Source organism: Primulina eburnea, chromosome 13 (assembly GCF_022965805.1).
Source record: "Primulina eburnea isolate SZY01 chromosome 13, ASM2296580v1, whole genome shotgun sequence".
In the NCBI taxonomy this organism is placed as follows: Eukaryota; Viridiplantae; Streptophyta; class Magnoliopsida; order Lamiales; family Gesneriaceae; genus Primulina; species Primulina eburnea.
In genome coordinates, this window is record NC_133113.1 from 3892583 (window position 1) to 3914921 (window position 22339).

Below are 22339 nucleotides of genomic sequence, written 5' to 3' on the forward strand. Positions count from 1 at the left end.
TTAAATATTATTAGTTATATTTTACTATCAAAATTACTATTTCATTTGTTTTAATATTGTTTTTATGAGTTAGTCACATTGATTTTAAATTGATAATTATTTATCTTTAGTGTGCTTCACTTTTCTAGATTATGATTTATACATTGATAAAATCCATAATTTGGTTAATTTTTAGGTTATTATGCTTTATACGTGGTGTTTAAATATATAATTTTTTTAAAAAAATTGTTTCAATTCATTTTGTTCTATATATTATGTTCATTACAATTTATTATATAACATAAAATCAACAGCTTGAATTTTAATTTAGGAAACAATTTTGAAAGTAAGTTATATAAGTTATTATAAATCATTTAATATGATAAAAAATTAAGCCAGATAAATAACAAAATGATTCAAATTATTTTTAGAAAATCAAATTTTTTATTTATATAAAATAATTGATATTATACCGTGCAAATTAAGAGTTTTATCAACAAGGAAACCTACACAATATGGAAAGCAAGAGTTTTACTAGAAAAAAACTCTTTTTTAAAAAAAGATACTATATCACAAAAATCTTAACATAATTATCATATTAATTATCACATTATCTAGAAAGACAAAACCATAATTAAATATTCAGAATCATATCAACAAAGGAAAAATTGATAAATAACTTTAATACGTAAATTTGAAGTAGAAGACATTAACTCATACCCTATCGTAGTTTTGAAATCGATGGGGAATCTTTCACGTGATGTAGTGACCCGTTCCAGAATCACCTACTAATTGAAAACTAAGCATGCAATTAACTTAATAATTACTAATCAGAGATAATAGCGGAAACAACTAACAAATGATAGTTATACAACCCAAACGAACTCTAGAACAACTCAAAATAAGGTAAAGAATATCTGGTACAACCATATCGAATCAAATGATACCGAAACTAAACCAACCGGCTACTCAACGTCCTCCTCCTGCTCCTCCGGAACCATCCAACCTGAGACCTGCCCCGTGGGAATGGGGTGTCCAAGATAAACAAAACCGAGGACGTGAGCGATAAGAACGCCCAGTACAAAAGTATGAGTATACAGACCTATATGAAATGCACATGCTATGATCATGATACCAGGGTAGTCAAGAAACAGGAGTCACAAAAGGATCTCAACAATGCTCAGTCTAGAGGCGCCAAGTGGATAGTGCCGCGCGGTCCAACCTCTGGGTCACTGCATCCACTACAAGACAGACGTGGACCTAAAATGTCCCGGACCACCGAAGCCCTCCCGACCCGTCGGCCACTGTGTACTCTCGGTGTCCATGCGTCCACAAGACAGGGCTGAGCGGCCCCAAGATATAGCTTATCTCGAAAGAGATACAGCTCAACAGTAAAGGCTATCTCGAAGAAGATACGGCTCAACATGAAATGCAACGTGCAGTAATAAACGTGACATAATAGCATGCATCATATGACATATATCAATGCACCACATACTCATGCAACACATATATGAATGTATACTCAACCAGGATATCTCGGATAGTACTTTCGTACCTCTATCACTGCAATCCTAATCCACTGGAACAACCAGACAACAGGTCTAATCCAAGCCTATTCATCAAAAGCATACCCAATGAACAATACTACCATGCTCGGCTAGCAAAACCAGTACTCCCTAGTACTACCAAAGGTTTAGGGTTTACCTTCGTCCGTCGACAGCCCTTTGATGTCGATTGCCTCGAAACTCAGGCGTCGCTATGGTACCACTCCTGGCAGCTCCCGGCTATCGCTCGACCAACAATTAATTCCTAGAAACCTTCCAAACTCTCCAAAATGAGAGAAAACTCAAGAAATTGGCAAGTAAAAATGAGGAAATCCGAGCACTATTTATAGGCCATGTTCGGATCGTCCGAACCCTCTTCGGAACGTCCGAACTCCCACGTGTCGATCAACTCTTGACACCTAATGATCGGATCCACCGAACTCACTTCGGACCTTCCGAACTCTTCGGTGCTTCCGAACCATCTTCGGACCTTCCGATCATGATTAATCACCATTAATCCGTTAATTACCCAATTCGGCATTCGGGCTACTACATTCTCCCCCCCTTAAAAGATTTCGTCCTCGAAATCAGGCTTAGAGAATGAACAAAACGAAATAACAACATCGTTATTATATCTCAATTGTTGTTGAATACAACTGATATCTCGATTACAATTGAAAAACACAAACATATACAAAGCACAACTCAAAAGAGCTCTGGATGTTCTGAACGCATACGACTCTCTAACTCCCAAGTGGCTTCTTCAGTGCCTCTGCGCTGCCACTGTACTAAGACAAGAGGAATGATCTTATTCCGCAACACCTTGTCTTTGCGATCGAGAATCTGAACTGGTCGCTCCACGTAAGACAAATCTGATTCAAGTTGAACTTCAGAGGGATGCAAGATGTGAGACTCATCTGCTACGTATCGTCTCAACAAAGATACGTGGAACACATCATGAATACCGGACAAATACGGAGGTAATGCTAACCTGTAAGCTAAATCTCCCACACATTCTAGAATCTCAAAAGGACCAATGAATCTCGGAGATAGCTTACCCTTGAGACCAAATCTCAAAATCCTGCGAAAAGGCGAAACTCGGAGAAACACTTTCTCACCTGGCTGAAAATAAAGAGGTCGCCGCTTGGTGTTCGCATAACTAGCCTGTCGATCCTGGGCAATCTTAATCCTCTTCTTGATTACTGCAACTTTATCAATAGCCTGCTGGACTAACTCCGGTCCCTCAACATGTCGTTCACCAACTTCGTCCCAGAATAAAGGAGTACGACAACGTCGCCCATACAACGCCTCAAATGGTGCCATACCAATACTACGATGGTAGCTGTTGTTGTACGCGAACTCAATCAAAGGCAAATGATCCTGCCAAGCGGGTCCGAAATCCATAACACAGGCTCGCAACATATCCTCAAGCGTACGGATAGTCCTCTCTGACTGACCGTCAGTCTCCGGATGATAAGCAGTACTCAGACTCAGTGTAGTACCCAAAACTGACTGGAAACTACCCCAAAACCGTGAGGTAAAACGAGGATCTCTGTCACTGACAATACTGACAGGCACTCCATGCAAACGTACAATCTCCTGAATGTACAATCGAGCCATACGATCGAAAGTGAAATCCCGGTTATAAGACAGAAAATGAGCAGACTTGGTGAGTCGATCCACCACTACCCAATTAGCGTCACTATTCCTCGACGATAATGGCAAGTGAGTAATGAAATCCATCGCGATATGCTCCCACTTCCATTCAGGAATAGGTAGATTCAACAATAATCCTCCAGGTCGACGGTGCTCTGCCTTAACCTGTTGACAAACAAGACACTTGGAAACAAACTGATAAACACTGCGCTTCATCCCTTTCCACCAAAATCGTGTCCTCAAGTCTTTATACATCTTATTACTTCCTGGATGAATACTCAACTTACTTCGATGAGCATGAGATAAGATCTCCTCCCTCAAATTATCATCTTCTGGTACTACAACTCGATTAGACAAACACAGAAGACCATTAGACTGATAATGGAAACCGCTATCTCCACCCGCTAACCGAGCTAATCTCTGAGTCTTGAGATCAGACATCTGAGCATCTCGAATCCGAGCGAACAAGGCTGGCTCAGATAAAATGGTAGCAACACGAATGCTCTCCATACCTTTCCGATGTTTGAAATTAAATCCCAACGAACAACAATCCTGAATAGTACTAATCATAGCACTGGTCTGAAGTGCAGAAACTCTCACTTTGCGACTAAGAGCATCAGCTGTGAGATTTGCAGATCCTGGATGGTACTTGATCTCGCAGTCATAATCTTTCAGCAAATCCATCCAACGACGTTGCCTCATGTTCAACTCAGCCTGAGTGAACAGATATTTCAGACTCTTATGATCAGTAAAGATTTCAAACTTAACCCCGTACAAGTAATGACGCCAAATCTTCAGCGCGAACACAATAGCTGCCAACTCTAGATCATGAGTAGGATACTTCTCCTCGTGAGATTTCAGCTGTCTGGAAGCATAAGCAATCACATGACCGTTTTGCGTCAACACACACCCTAAGCCTTGAGAAGAGGCATCGGTGTAAACACTGAAACCATCAGATCCTGACGGTAACGCCAAAACAGGTGCAGAAGTCAGAAGTCGACGAAGCTCTCTGAAACTATCTTCGCACTCAGATGACCACTCAAATGGAACATCCTTCCGAGTAAGTTGCGTCAAAGGTCTAGCTACCTGGGAGAAATTCACGATGAAGCGACGATAATACCCTGCTAGACCTAGAAAACTACGGATCTCAGCCACCGTCGTAGGTCGTGACCAATTTAGCACTGCCTCAATCTTGCTGGGATCCACAGAAATTCCTTCCTTGGAAATCACATGACCAAGGAATACTACACGATCAATCCAGAACTCGCACTTACTCAGCTTAGCATACAATTGCTTCTCGCGAAGAATCTGCAACACAATCCTCAAGTGCTGGACATGCTCTTCCACACTATGAGAATAGATCAAGATATCGTCAATGAAAACCACCACAAACTGATCCAGAAAATCTCGGAAGACTCGGTTCATCAGATTCATGAACACCGCTGGCGCATTCGTCAATCCGAATGGCATAACTAGAAACTCGTAATGCCCATAACGAGTACGAAATGCAGTCTTGGAAATATCATCATCTCTGACTCTCATCTGATGATAACCTGATCGCAAGTCGATCTTGGAGTAAACAGAAGTACCCTGAAGCTGATCGAACAAGTCATCAATACGGGGTAATGGGTACTTGTTTTTGATCGTCACCCGATTCAGCTGGCGATAATCAATGCACAACCGCATCGATCCATCCTTCTTCTTGACAAACAAGACTGGAGCTCCCCAAGGCGAAACACTCGGGCGAATATAACCCTTATCAAGAAGATCCTGCAATTGCTGCTTCAGCTCTCTCATCTCTGACGGAGCCAGACGATAGGGGGCACGAGAAATCGGTGCAGTCCCTGGCATTAACTCAATGCCAAACTCTACCTCTCTAACCGGAGGAAAACCAGGAATCTCTTCTGGAAATACATCAGGAAATTCACAAACCACTGGAATATCCTCTATACCAACACTACCTGTGGACGTATCAATTGCATAGATGAGGTAGCCTTCCCCGCCCGCCTCTAAAGCACGACAGGCTTTCAGAGCAGATACTACTGGCATCGGAGGTCGCGCTCCCTCACCATAGAAAAACCAACTAGAGCTCTCAGTCGTACGAAACTGAACAAGCTTCTGGTAACAATCCACAGTAGCTCGGTAGGTAGTCAAAATGTCTATACCCAAAATACAATCAAAATCTTCCATCTCCAAAATCATAAGATTCGCAGTCAACTCGTTACCCTCAAAATCTAAAGGACAACCCATCACTAGACGCTTGGCTAAAACCGAATGACCCATCGGGGTAGAAACAGAAAGAATGACGTCTAGAGAAACATACGGTAACTTATGACGTTTAACGAATCGTGCAGAAATGAATGAATGAGATGCTCCGGTATCTATAAGAACAAAAGCAGGAATACCGCATAAACAAAAAGTACCTGCTATGACTCTCTCGGTCTCGTCTGCAGCCTGATCCTGGTTCAACGCAAAAACTTGACCTTGGGCACGAGGTCGAAGATTCGAACTACCCACTACCTGACCCTGCCTCCTCTGCTGAACAGTCGTCTGAGATCCAGAACCAGATCCTGCTCCACCTCGCAACTGAGGACAATTCTTCTTAATATGCCCCATCTCTCCGCACTGATAACAAGCTCCTGCGGCTACTCGGCATTGCTCCGATGGATGGTTCTTCCCACAATGCGCACAAGACTCCTTCTTCTTACCAAAGCGGAAAACACCGCTAGATCGAGATCTAGATCCAGAAGAAGACGAACCAGATTTCTTGAACGACTGAGATCGAGGCCTCAAAGTACTCGGAGGTCTAGAAGAAAGAATAGCCCTACCACGCTGGAGACTGATCTCTGCCTGGCGACACCGGTTCACTAACCCATCATAAGAAGTAGGATTATCACAGACAGTGACTCGATCAAAGATCTCCTGATTAAGGCCCTGGAGGAAATGATCATACTTGGCCTCAGAACTGCCACTGATATGAGGAGCGAAGGGTAATAACTCAAAGAATTTCTGCTGATACTCATCAACAGACATACTCCCCTGCTTCAGGTTCAAGAGCTCAATCGTCTTGGCCTGGCGAAGGGCTGGAGGAAAGTACAGCTGCATGAACGCTGCACGGAAATCGGCCCAAGTCGCTCTACCCTGAGACTGAACTATCGGCGCAGAAGTCGATCGCCACCACCTGCGAGCACGGCCCTCAAGAAGAAAACTAAGGGTCTCCATCTTCTGCTCATCGGTGCACTGGAATGCGCGGAAACAACTCTCCATGCGCTCTAACCAATCCTCCGCATCATCGGGAGTCTCACCGCCAACTAAAGGCTTAGGCCCCATCTGCATGAAACGATGCATATCGAAACGCCTAGGACCATCCCGACGATGACGATGCTCATGGTGACGCCTATGATCATCCTGGTCACCCCATCGACCTACACTCCCCTGACTACTCCCGTCATCAAAATGGTCAGCCATCGCTACAAGATAGAATAGGGAAAATGGTCAACGGAAATCCCAAAACAGAATCTATATCCCAAAATCATACGCATGCTCTGATACCATAAATGTAGTGACCCGTTCCAGAATCACCTACTAATTGAAAACTAAGCATGCAATTAACTTAATAATTACTAATCAGAGATAATAGCGGAAACAACTAACAAATGATAGTTATACAACCCAAACGAACTCTAGAACAACTCAAAATAAGGTAAAGAATATCTGGTACAACCATATCGAATCAAATGATACCGAAACTAAACCAACCGGCTACTCAACGTCCTCCTCCTGCTCCTCCGGAACCATCCAACCTGAGACCTGCCCCGTGGGAATGGGGTGTCCAAGATAAACAAAACCGAGGACGTGAGCGATAAGAACGCCCAGTACAAAAGTATGAGTATACAGACCTATATGAAATGCACATGCTATGATCATGATACCAGGGTAGTCAAGAAACAGGAGTCACAAAAGGATCTCAACAATGCTCAGTCTAGAGGCGCCAAGTGGATAGTGCCGCGCGGTCCAACCTCTGGGTCACTGCATCCACTACAAGACAGACGTGGACCTAAAATGTCCCGGACCACCGAAGCCCTCCCGACCCGTCGGCCACTGTGTACTCTCGGTGTCCATGCGTCCACAAGACAGGGCTGAGCGGCCCCAAGATATAGCTTATCTCGAAAGAGATACAGCTCAACAGTAAAGGCTATCTCGAAGAAGATACGGCTCAACATGAAATGCAACGTGCAGTAATAAACGTGACATAATAGCATGCATCATATGACATATATCAATGCACCACATACTCATGCAACACATATATGAATGTATACTCAACCAGGATATCTCGGATAGTACTTTCGTACCTCTATCACTGCAATCCTAATCCACTGGAACAACCAGACAACAGGTCTAATCCAAGCCTATTCATCAAAAGCATACCCAATGAACAATACTACCATGCTCGGCTAGCAAAACCAGTACTCCCTAGTACTACCAAAGGTTTAGGGTTTACCTTCGTCCGTCGACAGCCCTTTGATGTCGATTGCCTCGAAACTCAGGCGTCGCTATGGTACCACTCCTGGCAGCTCCCGGCTATCGCTCGACCAACAATTAATTCCTAGAAACCTTCCAAACTCTCCAAAATGAGAGAAAACTCAAGAAATTGGCAAGTAAAAATGAGGAAATCCGAGCACTATTTATAGGCCATGTTCGGATCGTCCGAACCCTCTTCGGAACGTCCGAACTCCTACGTGTCCATCGGCTCTTGACAGCTCATGATCGGATCCTCCGATCATACACTTCGGACCGTCCGATCATGCACGTGTCCAGCTGCTCTTGACACCTCATGATCGGATCCACCGAACCTACACTTCGGAACGTCCGAACTCCCACGTGTCGATCAACTCTTGACACCTAATGATCGGATCCACCGAACTCACTTCGGACCTTCCGAACTCTTCGGTGCTTCCGAACCATCTTCGGACCTTCCGATCATGATTAATCACCATTAATCCGTTAATTACCCAATTCGGCATTCGGGCTACTACACGTGAGCTTCTATAGATGATGATGAGCCAGCCAAATATAAAGAGGTAATTACTTCAACAAATTCGTAAGAGTGGATAGCTGGTATGAACGATGAAATTAGCTCAATGGCTAAGAATCATGTCTGGGAGCTAGTTGATCTACCTCCAGGACATAAGATAGATGGGAACATGTGGGTTCTAAAGGTCAAATGTAGAGCTGATGGATCAACTGAATAATACGAAGTTCGACTTGTGGCGAAGGGATATACCCAATAAAAAGGTAAATATTATGAAGAGACATTCTTGATATTGCCTCATTTTGGCAATACTCGCCCAACTAGATTAGGAATTATTTCAGATGGACGTAAAGACTACATTTCTCAATGAAATTTTGGGATTCTATTAGATAAATCTATATTTTTAATTATGTTTTATCTAAAATATCAAACACATAAAATATCTCAAATATATATCCAATATCTCTCACTCATACACAATTGAGTAAGTGAAACCACTCGCTTCAACATATTATCTAGCATTATAACACATTCTTTCATTCAAAGAATAAAGAATGTGACCGAGCAACAAAAAAAACCTTTGAGGAGAGTAATAGTAAGTCATCACCAAACTAACATAAGTCCTCGACTCAAGAACTCGCTGTGTAACCCAAGTTACGTAGCTTCACTTAATCAAGCATCTCTGATCAATCAAACCCAAGTTATGTAGCTTCACATAACCGAGCATCTTTGATCCATAAATCTTAGAGCATGTTTGACTCTCTCGAGATTATATATACATAAATATGTTCATGACCATCAAATCATTTATTTTCGACTTAGTCGGCATGCCTATGAGCCCTATTATATCAGTACGTTACCAACTAAACTTTTCCTCGGCCCACATGTCAATTAGTTTGGACTTGACAACTTTCCTAGATATGCTCCGACAGGCTCATTGAATACATGCTAAGTAGCGTCATCAAGATTACACCTCATGACACAGTCCAGAGTTCCGAATGGAGCAAAAAATGTGAGGGCTCAGACAATGACAAATGGTTCAATGACGAAATAGGGAACCGTTTGTCATCCTCCTTGTATGGTTGTCTTAGAAGAGCACATGCAATATGCATGCATGTTATGATTAAGCTCCCACTCAATTTTGGGCATGTCAAGTTCTAAACACCATTCGAACTTTAGTCCAGTCGCTACTTGTTAAAGTAGGTGCCCGGCAAACCAACTTGTGGCTCGGGCTTTATTGAATCTAATGTAAAACAATCTTTATTTTAATAATATTTACGATTATATTCGATTATGACATTATACTTTATCTGCATACTCATGCAAGCTGCATAGATAAAGCCCTTGAATATACAATAGGTACCATACGTCGCAACGTAAGATCATGAAACTCATTTTAAACACACGACGCCCAAGAACAAAATATTTTTTAACTTCCGCTGCGTCTTGGGTGCGAGAATTCGATGTCCCACGGTGGTATCAGAGCCGGTTATTCTCAATCGTGTGTTTTAATTAAATTGTGTTGAGTTTATTATTTCTAGCCGCCTAAGAATTTTAATGAAAAAGGCCCCTAAAATTATTTTTGGAAAATCTGTTTTTGAAAAAATTAATTAAATTTTGGGTCTGCCCAGAACTGTCCCGGGCAGACGCACGGGCAGCAGCCGCGCGGCGTGCGTACAGCGCGCGCGCAGCGCTGCACGGCGCACGCGCAGGCGCCGCACGAGACAAAATTTGACGATATATAGAATACAGAATCTCACGATACAATAGTGAAAATACTTTTTAGTACGGTACATAATAAAAAAATCCTGGAAGTACCAATAATATAACACCAGAAACTAGGGAAGACGATCCCATGAATAGCCAATTAGTCCAAAAAATCCACAATACTGCTAATATCATTTAAAAACCAACAAGTCAATTAACCAAAAAAAGCCACACGAAAATGTGATTACCAAAAACACCAACAAAAGTTATCCGTTAAGTTTTCGACCAAACTCAAAGTTCAAAATCTACCATGTTTTTTATATTTAATTACACTTCTCAGTTTTGCCCAGAAATCCTCGATTTCCTTTGTGAGAACCCAAATTTTTGGGCACGTAATTAATTAAATATAGACATGTATAAGAATTTTTTTTCGAGTTATAGTAAACTTGAAAATATAAATAATACATGGAAATCAAAATCTAGTGCAAGATACACAGTAAATTAATGCTGGATATCCACCTAATTGGAAAGATTATATCACATATAAGGAAGTTTTCTCAATAAGGAAGCTAACAAACTTGCAATACAGTCCAGATACGTCACGAACCTGTACAAGAAAGCAGTCTACGTTCATCCGAGAGAGATTAGTACAATCACCCATTTGATTAGCCATCAGCGTCATTCGTGGAGCGACTTCAGAGCTTACCTTGTAAGCTGATTTTCCGTGCCTATAAATAGGAGGACTCTTCATTCAGAACTTGCACTCCCAAATCTCGAAATCCTCTCTAGCATCACCGTATTTTCGAAGCTTTCATCCTCAAGTAGCGAAGCTCTGCCGCAATCTCACCATTCACGTTTCCTTGAGCAGTCAGAATACGGTAAGTGGGCTTTTGCTATGTATTTCTTTGTAACTTAAACTTATATAAGTATTTCATGACATGCGTCTATGTGTGTCAAATTATTTTCGGAAAATGCTATTATATATTTTATAAAATCTCGATCGATGTACAATATGTTCTTCTATTTCCGGTGTTCTTTGATTCTGCTGAGTTCATTCAAAAATTCCGATAAATGTTGTTTGATACATCTGATTTTGTGGTGCACTGTTATGATTCGAGTGGGATATGGAACGACGATTGTAAATTATATATGGCCCCCATCAGTGGGTATAAAACTGTGTTTCGGCCCTCATCAGTGGGTATAAAACTGTGTTTCGGCCCCCATCAGTGGGTATAAAACTGTGTTTTGGCCTCACCCCTTAGAGGACTAACATATTGGGGACAATTTGACCATGGATAACGAGATGAATAACAGTGTTTTCATTTGTTCTGATTCGTTCTGTTCTGAATTGTCTGATAATCTCTGTTTCGCATTTCAATTACGATTCTGATATGATATGAGATACTATGTTTTGAAAAATCAGTTGAAATATGGGTTTTAAATTATATTTATATGTATTTGTGGTAATCGATCGGCCCCCACTTGCTGAGTGTTTCCCAAACACTCACCCCTTACATTTCTCCCCAGATGAGAATGAAGATCAAGTAGACAAGGATGAATAAGACGTGTTTTGGAGTTGGAGATGAAGTTTCGAGATATGAAGATTTCTCACTTATGTTCTTCCTAAGTTTCGATTCAAGTTGTATATCGCTTCCGCACATTTTATTTCGTTTTGGAATTTATCACTGTAAGACAAGATTATTTTGAGTTAATTATGAAATAGACTGGTTTTGGTTTATACTGTGCTACGGGGCTTTTTGTTTGGCGATTATGTGATTGTTGAACAACGCCGGTGTCGACTAACCCCGGTCTCGGGGCGTGACATTTAAGTGGTATCAGAGCCGCCAGGTTCATAATCCGGTTGGGGAAGAAAATTATTCGAAAAAAAAAAATCGGTGGAATTTTAAAAATCGGCCAATGCAGTCCCATTCGGAACGACCAATGAGTAATATCACAACTTGTTGCGAGGCATAGTCTGAAAACACGAAATTCCTTTATTTAGATATTCGAAATCGCGTTTTTGCTATTTTAGGAAAGTTTCGTAGAACTCATAACTTTTCGTATAAAACTCATAATTTAATTCCGTCAACTGTTCTAGAATCCTCTCAACGTATTATTTCTATCCATGGGTCAATGTCCAAACTTTCTATTTTTGGAAACTTTCACGAAGTTCAACGTGTTTCTTGAACTACTTGTCGAAATTTTATGGAATTGTATTATGAGAACAATTAGTATTTGTATTTATTTTTGGGAATATACCTATAAGAGATAAGTTGACTAAAATTTCTAATTTAAGATAAAAGATTTGACTCGGGGATGATAAGTTATTTATGGAAACTAATATGAGAAAAGTTGATATAAAAACTATATCACAAGTTTTGGGTATTCCAATAGAGAAGTTGATTTTGTAGTAACAATTAACTGTGTGGGTATTAATTTGGGTTATTAAGAATGTTAAGCGCTAACTTTAAATATGTAGGACCTTCAACCTTGGAATATCTTGTGAGACAATATCTCCAGGTTAAAGAAGTTATATTATTTTGGGATAACAAGTAGGCTATGACCTTACGTAAATAAAATAAGTTATGAGATATTGATGGGTATCAAGGAAAGTATAGTACAATAAATTTTGACTTTTATGGTACTAAGAATGATTCAAAGGGAATGACATTTAATGAACTCCTTTGCATTAGAGTGTGATAGGCTCATGATCTTGATAAAAGTAAGATTTAGTAAAAGAATAATTATTTGAGGTAACGACTATGTTATAATTTCGGATTTTAAGCTATAGATCGATATTGAGTTAAGTTTCAATATTCTATATGGGTTTTAATTTTTGTGATAGTAATCGGGATAATTTCAAGATAAGATTAAATAAGCATCAATCGCATATATTGAGTGCCGACTTGATTCAACTCACTTCGATAGATTTCGACGCCATCTTAAGGATGAACTGATTATCTAAGAGCCATGCAATAGTAGATTGCCAGAGTAAGAATGTCAAACTCTGAACCCCGAACCAAGAAGAAATCAGGTACCATGGCAACGTCAAGAAACAGAAATACATTTTTTTCTGTTTCCCAGACTTGGAAAGCCATAATATCGGGCGAAGAAATTTACCTAGCAATGGTAAACAAAGTGCAAGAGTAGATGAGCTGAAGTTGGAAGATATTCTAGTAATACGAAAATTTTCGGGAGTTTTTCCAGAAAGGCTTCTTGGAATGGTCTTGGATGGTGAAGTAGATTTCGAGTAAATTCGGTACTTGATGATGCACCAATCTCCAATGCACTGTACCGAATGGCTCCAGATGAACTCAAGGAGCTAAAAGAACAAGTCTAAGAGTTGTTAGACAAAAAGCATATTATGTCAAGTGCATCTCATTGGGGAGCTGCAGTCCTATTTGTATGGAAGAAAGATGAAAGTATGAGATTTTGTATAGATTATAGAGAACTCTATAAGATCGCAATCAGGAATAAGTATCTTCTTCCAATAATATACGGTCTTGTCGATCAACGTAAAGGAGTTACAATCTTCTCTAAGCTTGACCTGAGGACATGCTATCATCAGCTAAAGGTCATAGCAGAAGACACCCCAATGTCAGCATTCAGAATAAGGTCATGTGAGATCGAAATCAGAAATATCAGTGGAACTAAGAAATTATAGGCAAATCTAGATTAGCCGAAACATAAGAATGGAACCGAAATTAGAGGCTTCTTTAGATTACCAGGCTATTAGCGGAAATTCGTCGAGGGCTTCTCTTCAGTAGTCGTATCACTGACGAGACTCGCACAAAAGAACTATGAATTCAACTGAAGAGAGAGATGTTAAAGAGCTTTCAAACATTAAAGGAGAAGCTAGCATCTACACCAATGTTGGTATTATCTACTGAGGACAAGGATCAAAGGAAGATATCAGAGGCGTACTCATGGAAGAGAGGCTAGTCAACTAAAGCCACAGGAGCAAAACTACCATACTCACGATCTCGAGTTGACAGCAGTGATCTTTGCTTTGAAAATTTGGAGACACTATCTCTACGATGTCAAGTGTGAAATATTCACTCACTGACCACCAAGTCTCAAATATTTGTTCATTCAAAAAGAATTAAAAATGAGACAAAGACGGTTGATAGAGTTACTCAAGGACTGTGACTTGACAATAAGCTACCACGCCAACAAAGCAAATAAGGTAGCCGATCCTTTGATTCAAACATGGGTAAGATAACATAACATCATTCTCCGCGCAACCATGCCTTCGGGAAGCAGTCAAGTTAAATCAGAGTCGAGACACGACACTAGAGAAGTTCAAAGAACAAGCCAAGAAAATAAAGTCATCAGATTTTCAAGTGGACCCAGACGGAATCCTAGGGATGAGAGGACGATTATGTGTGCCAGATATCAACAATCTTCGATAAGAAGTGATGTAAGAGGCACATAATTCAATATTCCCGACCCACCCAGGTAGTATAAAGATGTACAGGGATTTGAAAGTAAGTTTCTAGTGAAGCATAATGAAAAGAGATGTCACCGAGTTTATATCTAAGTGATAAGTATGCCAACAAGTAAAGTGTCGTTCATCACTGTGCATGGAAGAAATAGAGGAGACAGTCATAACTAGGCTAGAACTAATCGATGAGACAATGAAAAAATTGTCATCATCAAAGATAGACACAAGGTTGCATAAGACCAGCAAAAGAGTTAGTCTGATCTTAAAAGGAGACCAATGGAATTCACATTGGGTGAAAAAGCTTATATAAGGGAATCATTAGATTCAGTAAAGCTGAAAAAGTGAAACCTCGGTACGCAGGACTATTCAAAATTCTGGAGAGATTGGCACATTGCCTTACAGAATAGCATTGTCATCAGATATATCTAAAATCCACAATGTATTTCACAAGTCCAAACTAAGGAAATACACATCGAACCCAATTCATGTTATGGAAATTGAACCGCTAATGATCAAAGGTAACATGGGGGAAGAGCTGAAATATGAAGATGTCTCTATTCATATTGTGGACACCAAGGACCAAGTACTAAGACGACATATCATTCCCTACGTCAAGGTGCAATAGTCAAAACACACAGAACGAGAAAACTACTTGGGAGTTTGAAGAGAAAATGCGCAAGCAATATCCTTACCTTTTTAAAAGTCAAACCGACTCAAGTTTCGAGGACGAAACTTCTAATAAGGAGGGAGGGATGTGAGAACCCAAATTTTTGGGCACGTAATTAATTAAATATAGACATGTATAAGAATTTATTTTCGAGTTATAGTAAACTTGAAAATATAAATAATACATGGAAATCAAAATCCAGTGCAAGATACACAGTAAATTAATGCTGGATATCCACCTAATTGGAAAGATTATATCACATATAAGGAAGTTTTCTCAATAAGGAAGCTAACAAACTTGCAATACAGTCCAGATACGTCACGAACCTGTACAAGAAAGCAGTCTACGTTCATCCGAGAGAGATTAGTACAATCACCCATTTGATTAGCCATCAGCGTCATTCGTGGAGCGACTTCAGAGCTTACCTTGTAAGCTGATTTTCCGTGCCTATAAATAGGAGGACTCTTCATTCAGAACTTGCACTCCCAAATCTCGAAATCCTCTCTAGCATCACCGTATTTTCGAAGCTTTCATCCTCAAGTAGCGAAGCTCTGCCGCAATCTCACCATTCACGTTTCCTTGAGCAGTCAGAATACGGTAAGTGGGCTTTTGCTATGTATTTCTTTGTAACTTAAACTTATATAAGTATTTCATGACATGCGTCTATGTGTGTCAAATTATTTTCGGAAAATGCTATTATATATTTTATAAAATCTCGATCGATGTACAATATGTTCTTCTATTTCCGGTGTTCTTTGATTCTGCTGAGTTCATTCAAAAATTCCGATAAATGTTGTTTGATACATCTGATTTTGTGGTGCACTGTTATGATCCGAGTGGGATATGGAACGACGATTGTAAATTATATATGGCCCCCATCAGTGGGTATAAAACTGTGTTTCGGCCCTCATCAGTGGGTATAAAACTGTATTTCGGCCCCCATCAGTGGGTATAAAACTGTGTTTTGGCCTCACCCCTTAGAGGACTAACATATTGGGGACAATTTGACCATGGATAACGAGATGAATAACAGTGTTTTCATTTGTTCTGATTCGTTCTGTTCTGAATTGTCTGATAATCTCTGTTTCGCATTTCAATTCCGATTCTGATATGATATGAGATACTATGTTTTGAAAAATCAGTTGCAATATGGGTTTTAAATTATATTTATATGTATTTGTGGTAATCGATCGGCCCCCACTTGCTGAGTGTTTCCCAAACACTCACCCCTTACATTTCTCCCCAGATGAGAATGAAGATCAAGTAGACAAAGATGAATAAGACGTGTTTTGGAGTTGGAGATGAAGTTTCGAGATATGAAGATTTCTCACTTATGTTCTTCCTAAGTTTCGATTCAAGTTGTATATCGCTTCCGCACATTTTATTTCGTTTTGGAATTTATCACTGTAAGACAAGATTATTTTGAGTTAATTATGAAATAGACTGGTTTTGGTTTATACTGTGCTACGGGGCTTGTTGTTTGGCGATTATGTGATTGTTGAACAACGCCGGTGTCGACTAACCCCGGTCTCGGGGCGTGACATCCTTTTCTTCAGATTCCTCCCCTAACATTTTCTTCTTTTGCCTTTCTTCCCGACTGTCCCTGCGCAGCCCCGTCATTTTCTTTAGCTGTGTAGCATTCGACAACAAAAAATCTGCCATACGATAATCTTGCAGTCTCTTACTGAATCGACTAAACCGAACTTCATTGAGATGGGACACGATACATGATGGCACATATTGCACCGCGTCATAATCATAGTCATCCCAGTTTTCCTGTGGAAAAGCAAAGCCATGGATACAATAATTTTTGACATCTAAGGATTACAGGGATCGGGCACTAAATAATTTTTTGAGGATAAGTTAGTTTTGAAAGATACATGTAAATATAAACAAAAAATGTTTGCTTGGGCTAGATATTTACCAATGGAGGCAACGGCTACGACCATTTTCTCTAGAGGATGTATATCAGGAGGGTGGCAAAAAACTAACCATATGTAAGACGATGGATTCAAGAAATGGGGTCGCGTGAAGAAACTCAAGGAGTTCTCCACTGTCGCATTTTGTGAAAACTTCTAATCGTTTCAGCATATTAAATTGAGGAAGCGGATGCCCTTGTTTAGATTTGGAGATGGCCTAACACAAATAAAACAAATGTTACAGCTAATGGAAATAAGGGTCCAATGATTTTTAAATTCATCGAACCAAGAAACCAGGGCGGGCTAGAGACCGAAAAAATCAAAGAGTAATGCTTCGGAAATACGAGTCAGATTCAAGTCTCCACATGAGGTTTGCGCTATACATTGAAAAAATACTGGTAAAAAAACATCAAGTCAATCATATAAACACATTAATCTGGTTCATAACAAGTACACTTGTTCTCTGCCAACTCATTTTTCAGCAACTTTGAAAATGTTAATCAATGTTTCAGACAGAAAATTAATTCACTGTAATATTTCTCCACATTTACCATATTTTACAATCTCACAATTCTGAAGTCATGAATTCCCCCTTTTTACCTTTAATATTTTGTATGGGAGCAGAGATGTTAACATAATGAAAGTAGAATGATTAGGGAAACTAACCTCAACAACCTCCCCGGATAATTTCAAATGATTTAGACCAGAGAATAATCCTTTCAATAAGGACCGAGCTTGTAATCCATTCTTTCTAACTACTTGGATATCTTTTGGAAAACAGTGAAAATAAACAGCCACAGAAAAGACTGATGATGTACAGAGATCAAAATATTCAAGAAAATAACCTTTATATTCGAACTTCGCAATCTTGGCTCTAGAAATCTTGATCCGGTATTTATCTGCTTCAGGAAGACTCAAGTACTGTATGACACAGAGTTTAGTCAAGGCTAGAGAATTGATTTCTACAAAATTTACTTTCAACCATTCGCAGTTCTGCAGTTCAAGAGTTTCCAGGACCGGAAAATCAAATATCAATCGGTCGGTACTGGGGACATGGTCACTTAGAATTTTAGTTTTATTAAGATACAAAATCTTAAGACTGGAAAAAAGATTATGGGCTGAAACTCTGAAAATACAAGGCAATTGCAGTTCCAAACTAGTCAATGACTTGCAATCGAAAAGGCAACGGGGTAAAACAACTCCTTCGTCATTATAAACTATATGCATATCCTCGACGTTTCTCATCAGTGCGGCAGATATCCATAATATTATGCGATGTGAATCGTACTTATGACGACAACAAAGATAAAATCTCTTTAAGGTCGAATGCCGAGAAAGAAAGAAGACCCTGTCAACAAAATTAACAAAGCTCGTCTTCCTAGTTTGCTTAAGCAAAAATCGTTCTCCATCACTTATGTGTATATTGTAAATGGAAGTCCATTTGTATTCCCACTCTTTGGACAGAACACAAGTTCGCACAGCGTCCTTAGTAGGCAAGAGGGACAGAATCCGACTAATAATACATTCAGGTAAATTAGTGATGATGTTTTCGCTGTCATCATACGTTATTCTTGGTTTCTTACCAGCATTGCTGTCAATCTGAATGTTTTCCCCCATAACTTTAAAAGTCCACCTGGAATACTAAAGAAAATTGAAGAACTTTAGTTACCAATGAAATCAGAGGGAAAATTCCAAAGGAATCTAATAAAATGGTACAAGGGAGGATGGCAGCATACTAAAATCTTGGAGAAATCCACATTTCTAGCAAAAACACTTATATATATATATATATAAATATATATATATATATATCTGCAAATTCTGTTTCGGGAGCATCGTTGTATACCATACATCTACTAAATTTTTCCACAAAGAAAATGCGGAAAGCAAGAAAAGAGAAGGTAAAATTTAACAAATCAGTCTAAAACCAAAAATCACTGATAAAAACAAAAATTCGAAACAAAATCTACGAGAATTAAAAAACCCAAAAATCACATATAAAAGTGATGGTTTTAACTTTTACCCGGTGAACTGATGTGATTTAAGGATGGTTACAGCGAAGGATTGCTCTCTCAGTCCGATGATTATTAATCTGTATGCTTCCGACCCTATCAGGAGAAATTTGTGTCTGCTCAAAGGCAAAAGGAAACAAAACAAAACAAATAAACTTGTCTGAATCTTTGTTGATGTAATGGGTTGGGCAAATGGCAGTGTGTGCGCCGTTGCCACCGGTATATATATAGGTGTTCTTTTATTTAAAAAAAATGGAAGGTTTCTTTTTTAAAAAACAATTGAAAAGTAAATAAAATTGTAAGCATAATGTCAAAGTGTTTTGCACTTTTTCGAACCTAGCTAATGTCATATCAAGTTTTGTTGTGATGGGTGTTCATATCTGATTATATGAACTCCACGGTCTCACGTGAATCGGGATAATTGGATCTTGCATTAGGTCGCTATATTTATATTAGGGTCGAATTTCCCGGCGAAACTCGACCTTGCATGGTTATCCAATTTTAATGACAGACCATGCAGTAAAGTAATTTTTAAATTTTATAAAAAAAAAATTTGCAACGTCCGTCATATTCGATTTTAATACAGGATAACTCGTGTTTAAAAAATACATGTAAAATTCAAAGAAAGTAAAAACAATGCTTGCATGTGCTAGATACTTACCTGAAAAATGAACACATGCAATAATTTTCGACGAATGGTGGATAATATTAGGGTGGCGAAAACTTTGTTGTATTTATTACGATCGATTCAAGAAATTGCATCGCCTGAAGCAAATCTAGCAGTTATCGTATTTTCTAAAACTTAATGTCTTTCCAAATTTTTCTAGGTTTATTAGATTGATTTATGTTGAGATGTCAATTGGGATTTGTACAATCATGTCGACCCAAACTATCTTAAGAAAAAGACTGGTTGATTTATGTTTTTAACAACCTGTTTGAAGGCTGAATAACGGTTAGCCGTTTCGGTTATCGGTTAGGACGGGTTGGGTTGGGTTGGCCCACCATTTATTTTTTGAAAAATAAATTTTACATTAATTATTAAACATATATTTATCTCCTTTGATTTAATTTTTATGTGGTTGTGTGAAATTTGTAATAGTGTATTATGTATGTATAGTGAGTGATATTTATATTTATACGTGTGATTAAGCTAAGTAGAGATATGTTTCGATGTTTCCAAAATTGAAGTAGGGGTGTTAAAAAATCTAATTAAAGTAGTAGATTATTTGATAAACAAATAATATAATAAAAAATAAAAATATATAAACTATTTTTTTAAAATAATCAAATTGAGCAATTATCCTCCCTCGTGTTTTTTTTTTAAAAAAAATAGAGGTGTGTGTGTGTGTGTGTTCGAGTATTTTTGATAATATCGTTTAATGTATCATTTGGTAGCTCCAACATATGCTCAATTTTTAGTGACATGAATAGTGAATGTCATCAAATATTTGAGATTTATTTAGTAAGAATATTACGATTAGATTTTAAGTGATTTTTAATTTTTTTTTAAAATTTATTTAATTTTGGTAGGTTGACCCATCTAACACACCGCACGTGATGAATTGGGTTAGGTTGAGGTTTTTCTAACCCTTTAAATTAGTGGGATACCCCTCCGCGCCCCATTTGATGGATCGGGGCCGTCCCGTTTTGACATCTTTAGATTTATGCACTCAACTAATTAGTTAGATTCAAACAATTTCTAAATTGTTGATTGAGTTTCATGACATTTATTTAAGATTTATTATATTACTTTAGAAAAAAATCGACAGATAATATCAATATGGATTATAACAAATGATTGAGTTGAAAAAAAAAGTGTTTGGCCTAGAAAACAATTAATTTTGGATGCCTTTTATATTAATTAATTGTATTCCAAAATGTTGAGATTGAGTGATGGATTTTGATGTTTATTTGCAAAGAAAATGTCAAAATAGCTGCAGGGGCAGTGGAGCATGCTTGTCAAGGGGTTGATTATATCCTACATGTAAGGGTACTACCCCATGATAGAATAAAGGGCCCAAATTTAGCCACACATACATGGAGTCCACTAATTTTTTTAAAATCACATATGTGTGTGAATCTTGTCCATCCAAATCATGTGGGGCAGTGCCCCCACATGTAGCATCGAAGGTACCGTCAAGGAACCAGCTCGAAGAATCAAGATTGAAAAGGGAGGAAATAATGAAGAAACGACTATCTCCAACAATCATTATTTCATTTTCTTATAATAGATTCCTTTGTTTTCGATATCTAATCGAGAAGATTTCCTTAAAAGTTGGATTTTTCTACAGCTTTTTAACTTTCGAGCACGTACCCGTGCCTTGCAACAAAATTGTGCAAATATATTTTCCACTACTTCCTTCAAACACAAATTTCTCGTTGATGGCGTGATCTGAATATGATAAATGCAGATTCTATACACAATCAACTTGATATTTGAGATACATGGAATATTGATTGATACTAAGTGTTCAATGGTCATCCACATAATATCACCATACAGCCACAAAATAAAATGCTATAAGAATTTGCAACTTTAACAGTGAAATGTTTCGTGTATCACTTTCCAAGCTAAAACAAATTACTATCTTCATCTATCCTGAGTTGTTACCATTTATTTCGTGGTTGAATTTGGAGATTGATTTTTTTTCTCGAGGCATGCTGGAATGTTCTATCATATACATTTTGTTATAATGGAGATCCGTCGAACCAATTTGTGGTTTGGACTTAATTAACTCTAATTATATCTATTTATGACAAATTTGACAGAAATATGTTATACTTGTGTAAGTTCAAAATAAAATTTTAGAAATGATATTATATATAATTTTTTTTTTTTGGAATAAAAATCATTCATATTTGAGAGTGCGGGGTAAAAGGAAATGAATCCAAAGAAAATTATATGAAATGAGAACATATAAAGTTAAAAATGAAGCCCAACTTTTCACATTTGCTGCAATATTTTGTCTTCCAAAAACAGATATTCATAGTTTTTTCAACCAAACTCAAGTTAGCATTATCTTTTTGACAAATATGCCATGTTCTTTATGTTTAAACACAGTCTTCAATTTTGCCCAAATATTCTCAATTTCCTTTTCTTCAGATTCCTCCCTGACCTACCCAAACATTTTCTTCCTTTGCCTTTCTTCAGAACTCTCCCTGCGCAACCCCACTATTTTCTTCAGCCGTAAAGCATTTGTCCACAAAAACTGTGCCATACGATATTCTGGTAAACTCTCACAGAACGAGCTAAACCGGACTTCTTTAAGATGAGATACAATACAGGATGGCAAAGATTCCACCTCATCATAATCATAATCATCCCAGCAGCACTGTAAAAAAAGATAACCATGAATACAATAATTTTTGACAT

General features: G+C 38.5%; 1 protein-coding gene across 1 annotated transcript in view; it reads right to left on the reverse strand.

Moving 5' to 3' along the window:
- Positions 1 to 19137, reverse strand: part of LOC140808595 (F-box/LRR-repeat protein At4g14103-like) — a 32141-nt gene extending 13004 nt beyond the window's left edge. Inside the window, exons 1-2 of the mRNA XM_073165699.1 lie at positions 18978 to 19137; positions 17621 to 18595 (exon numbers count right to left, since the gene is read on the reverse strand). Coding sequence (XP_073021800.1) covers positions 17621 to 18571 — 951 coding nt within the window. The 5' untranslated portion in view covers positions 18572 to 18595; positions 18978 to 19137. The remainder of the gene's footprint in view (positions 1 to 17620; positions 18596 to 18977) is intronic.
- Positions 19138 to 22339: the final 3202 nt, after the last annotated feature.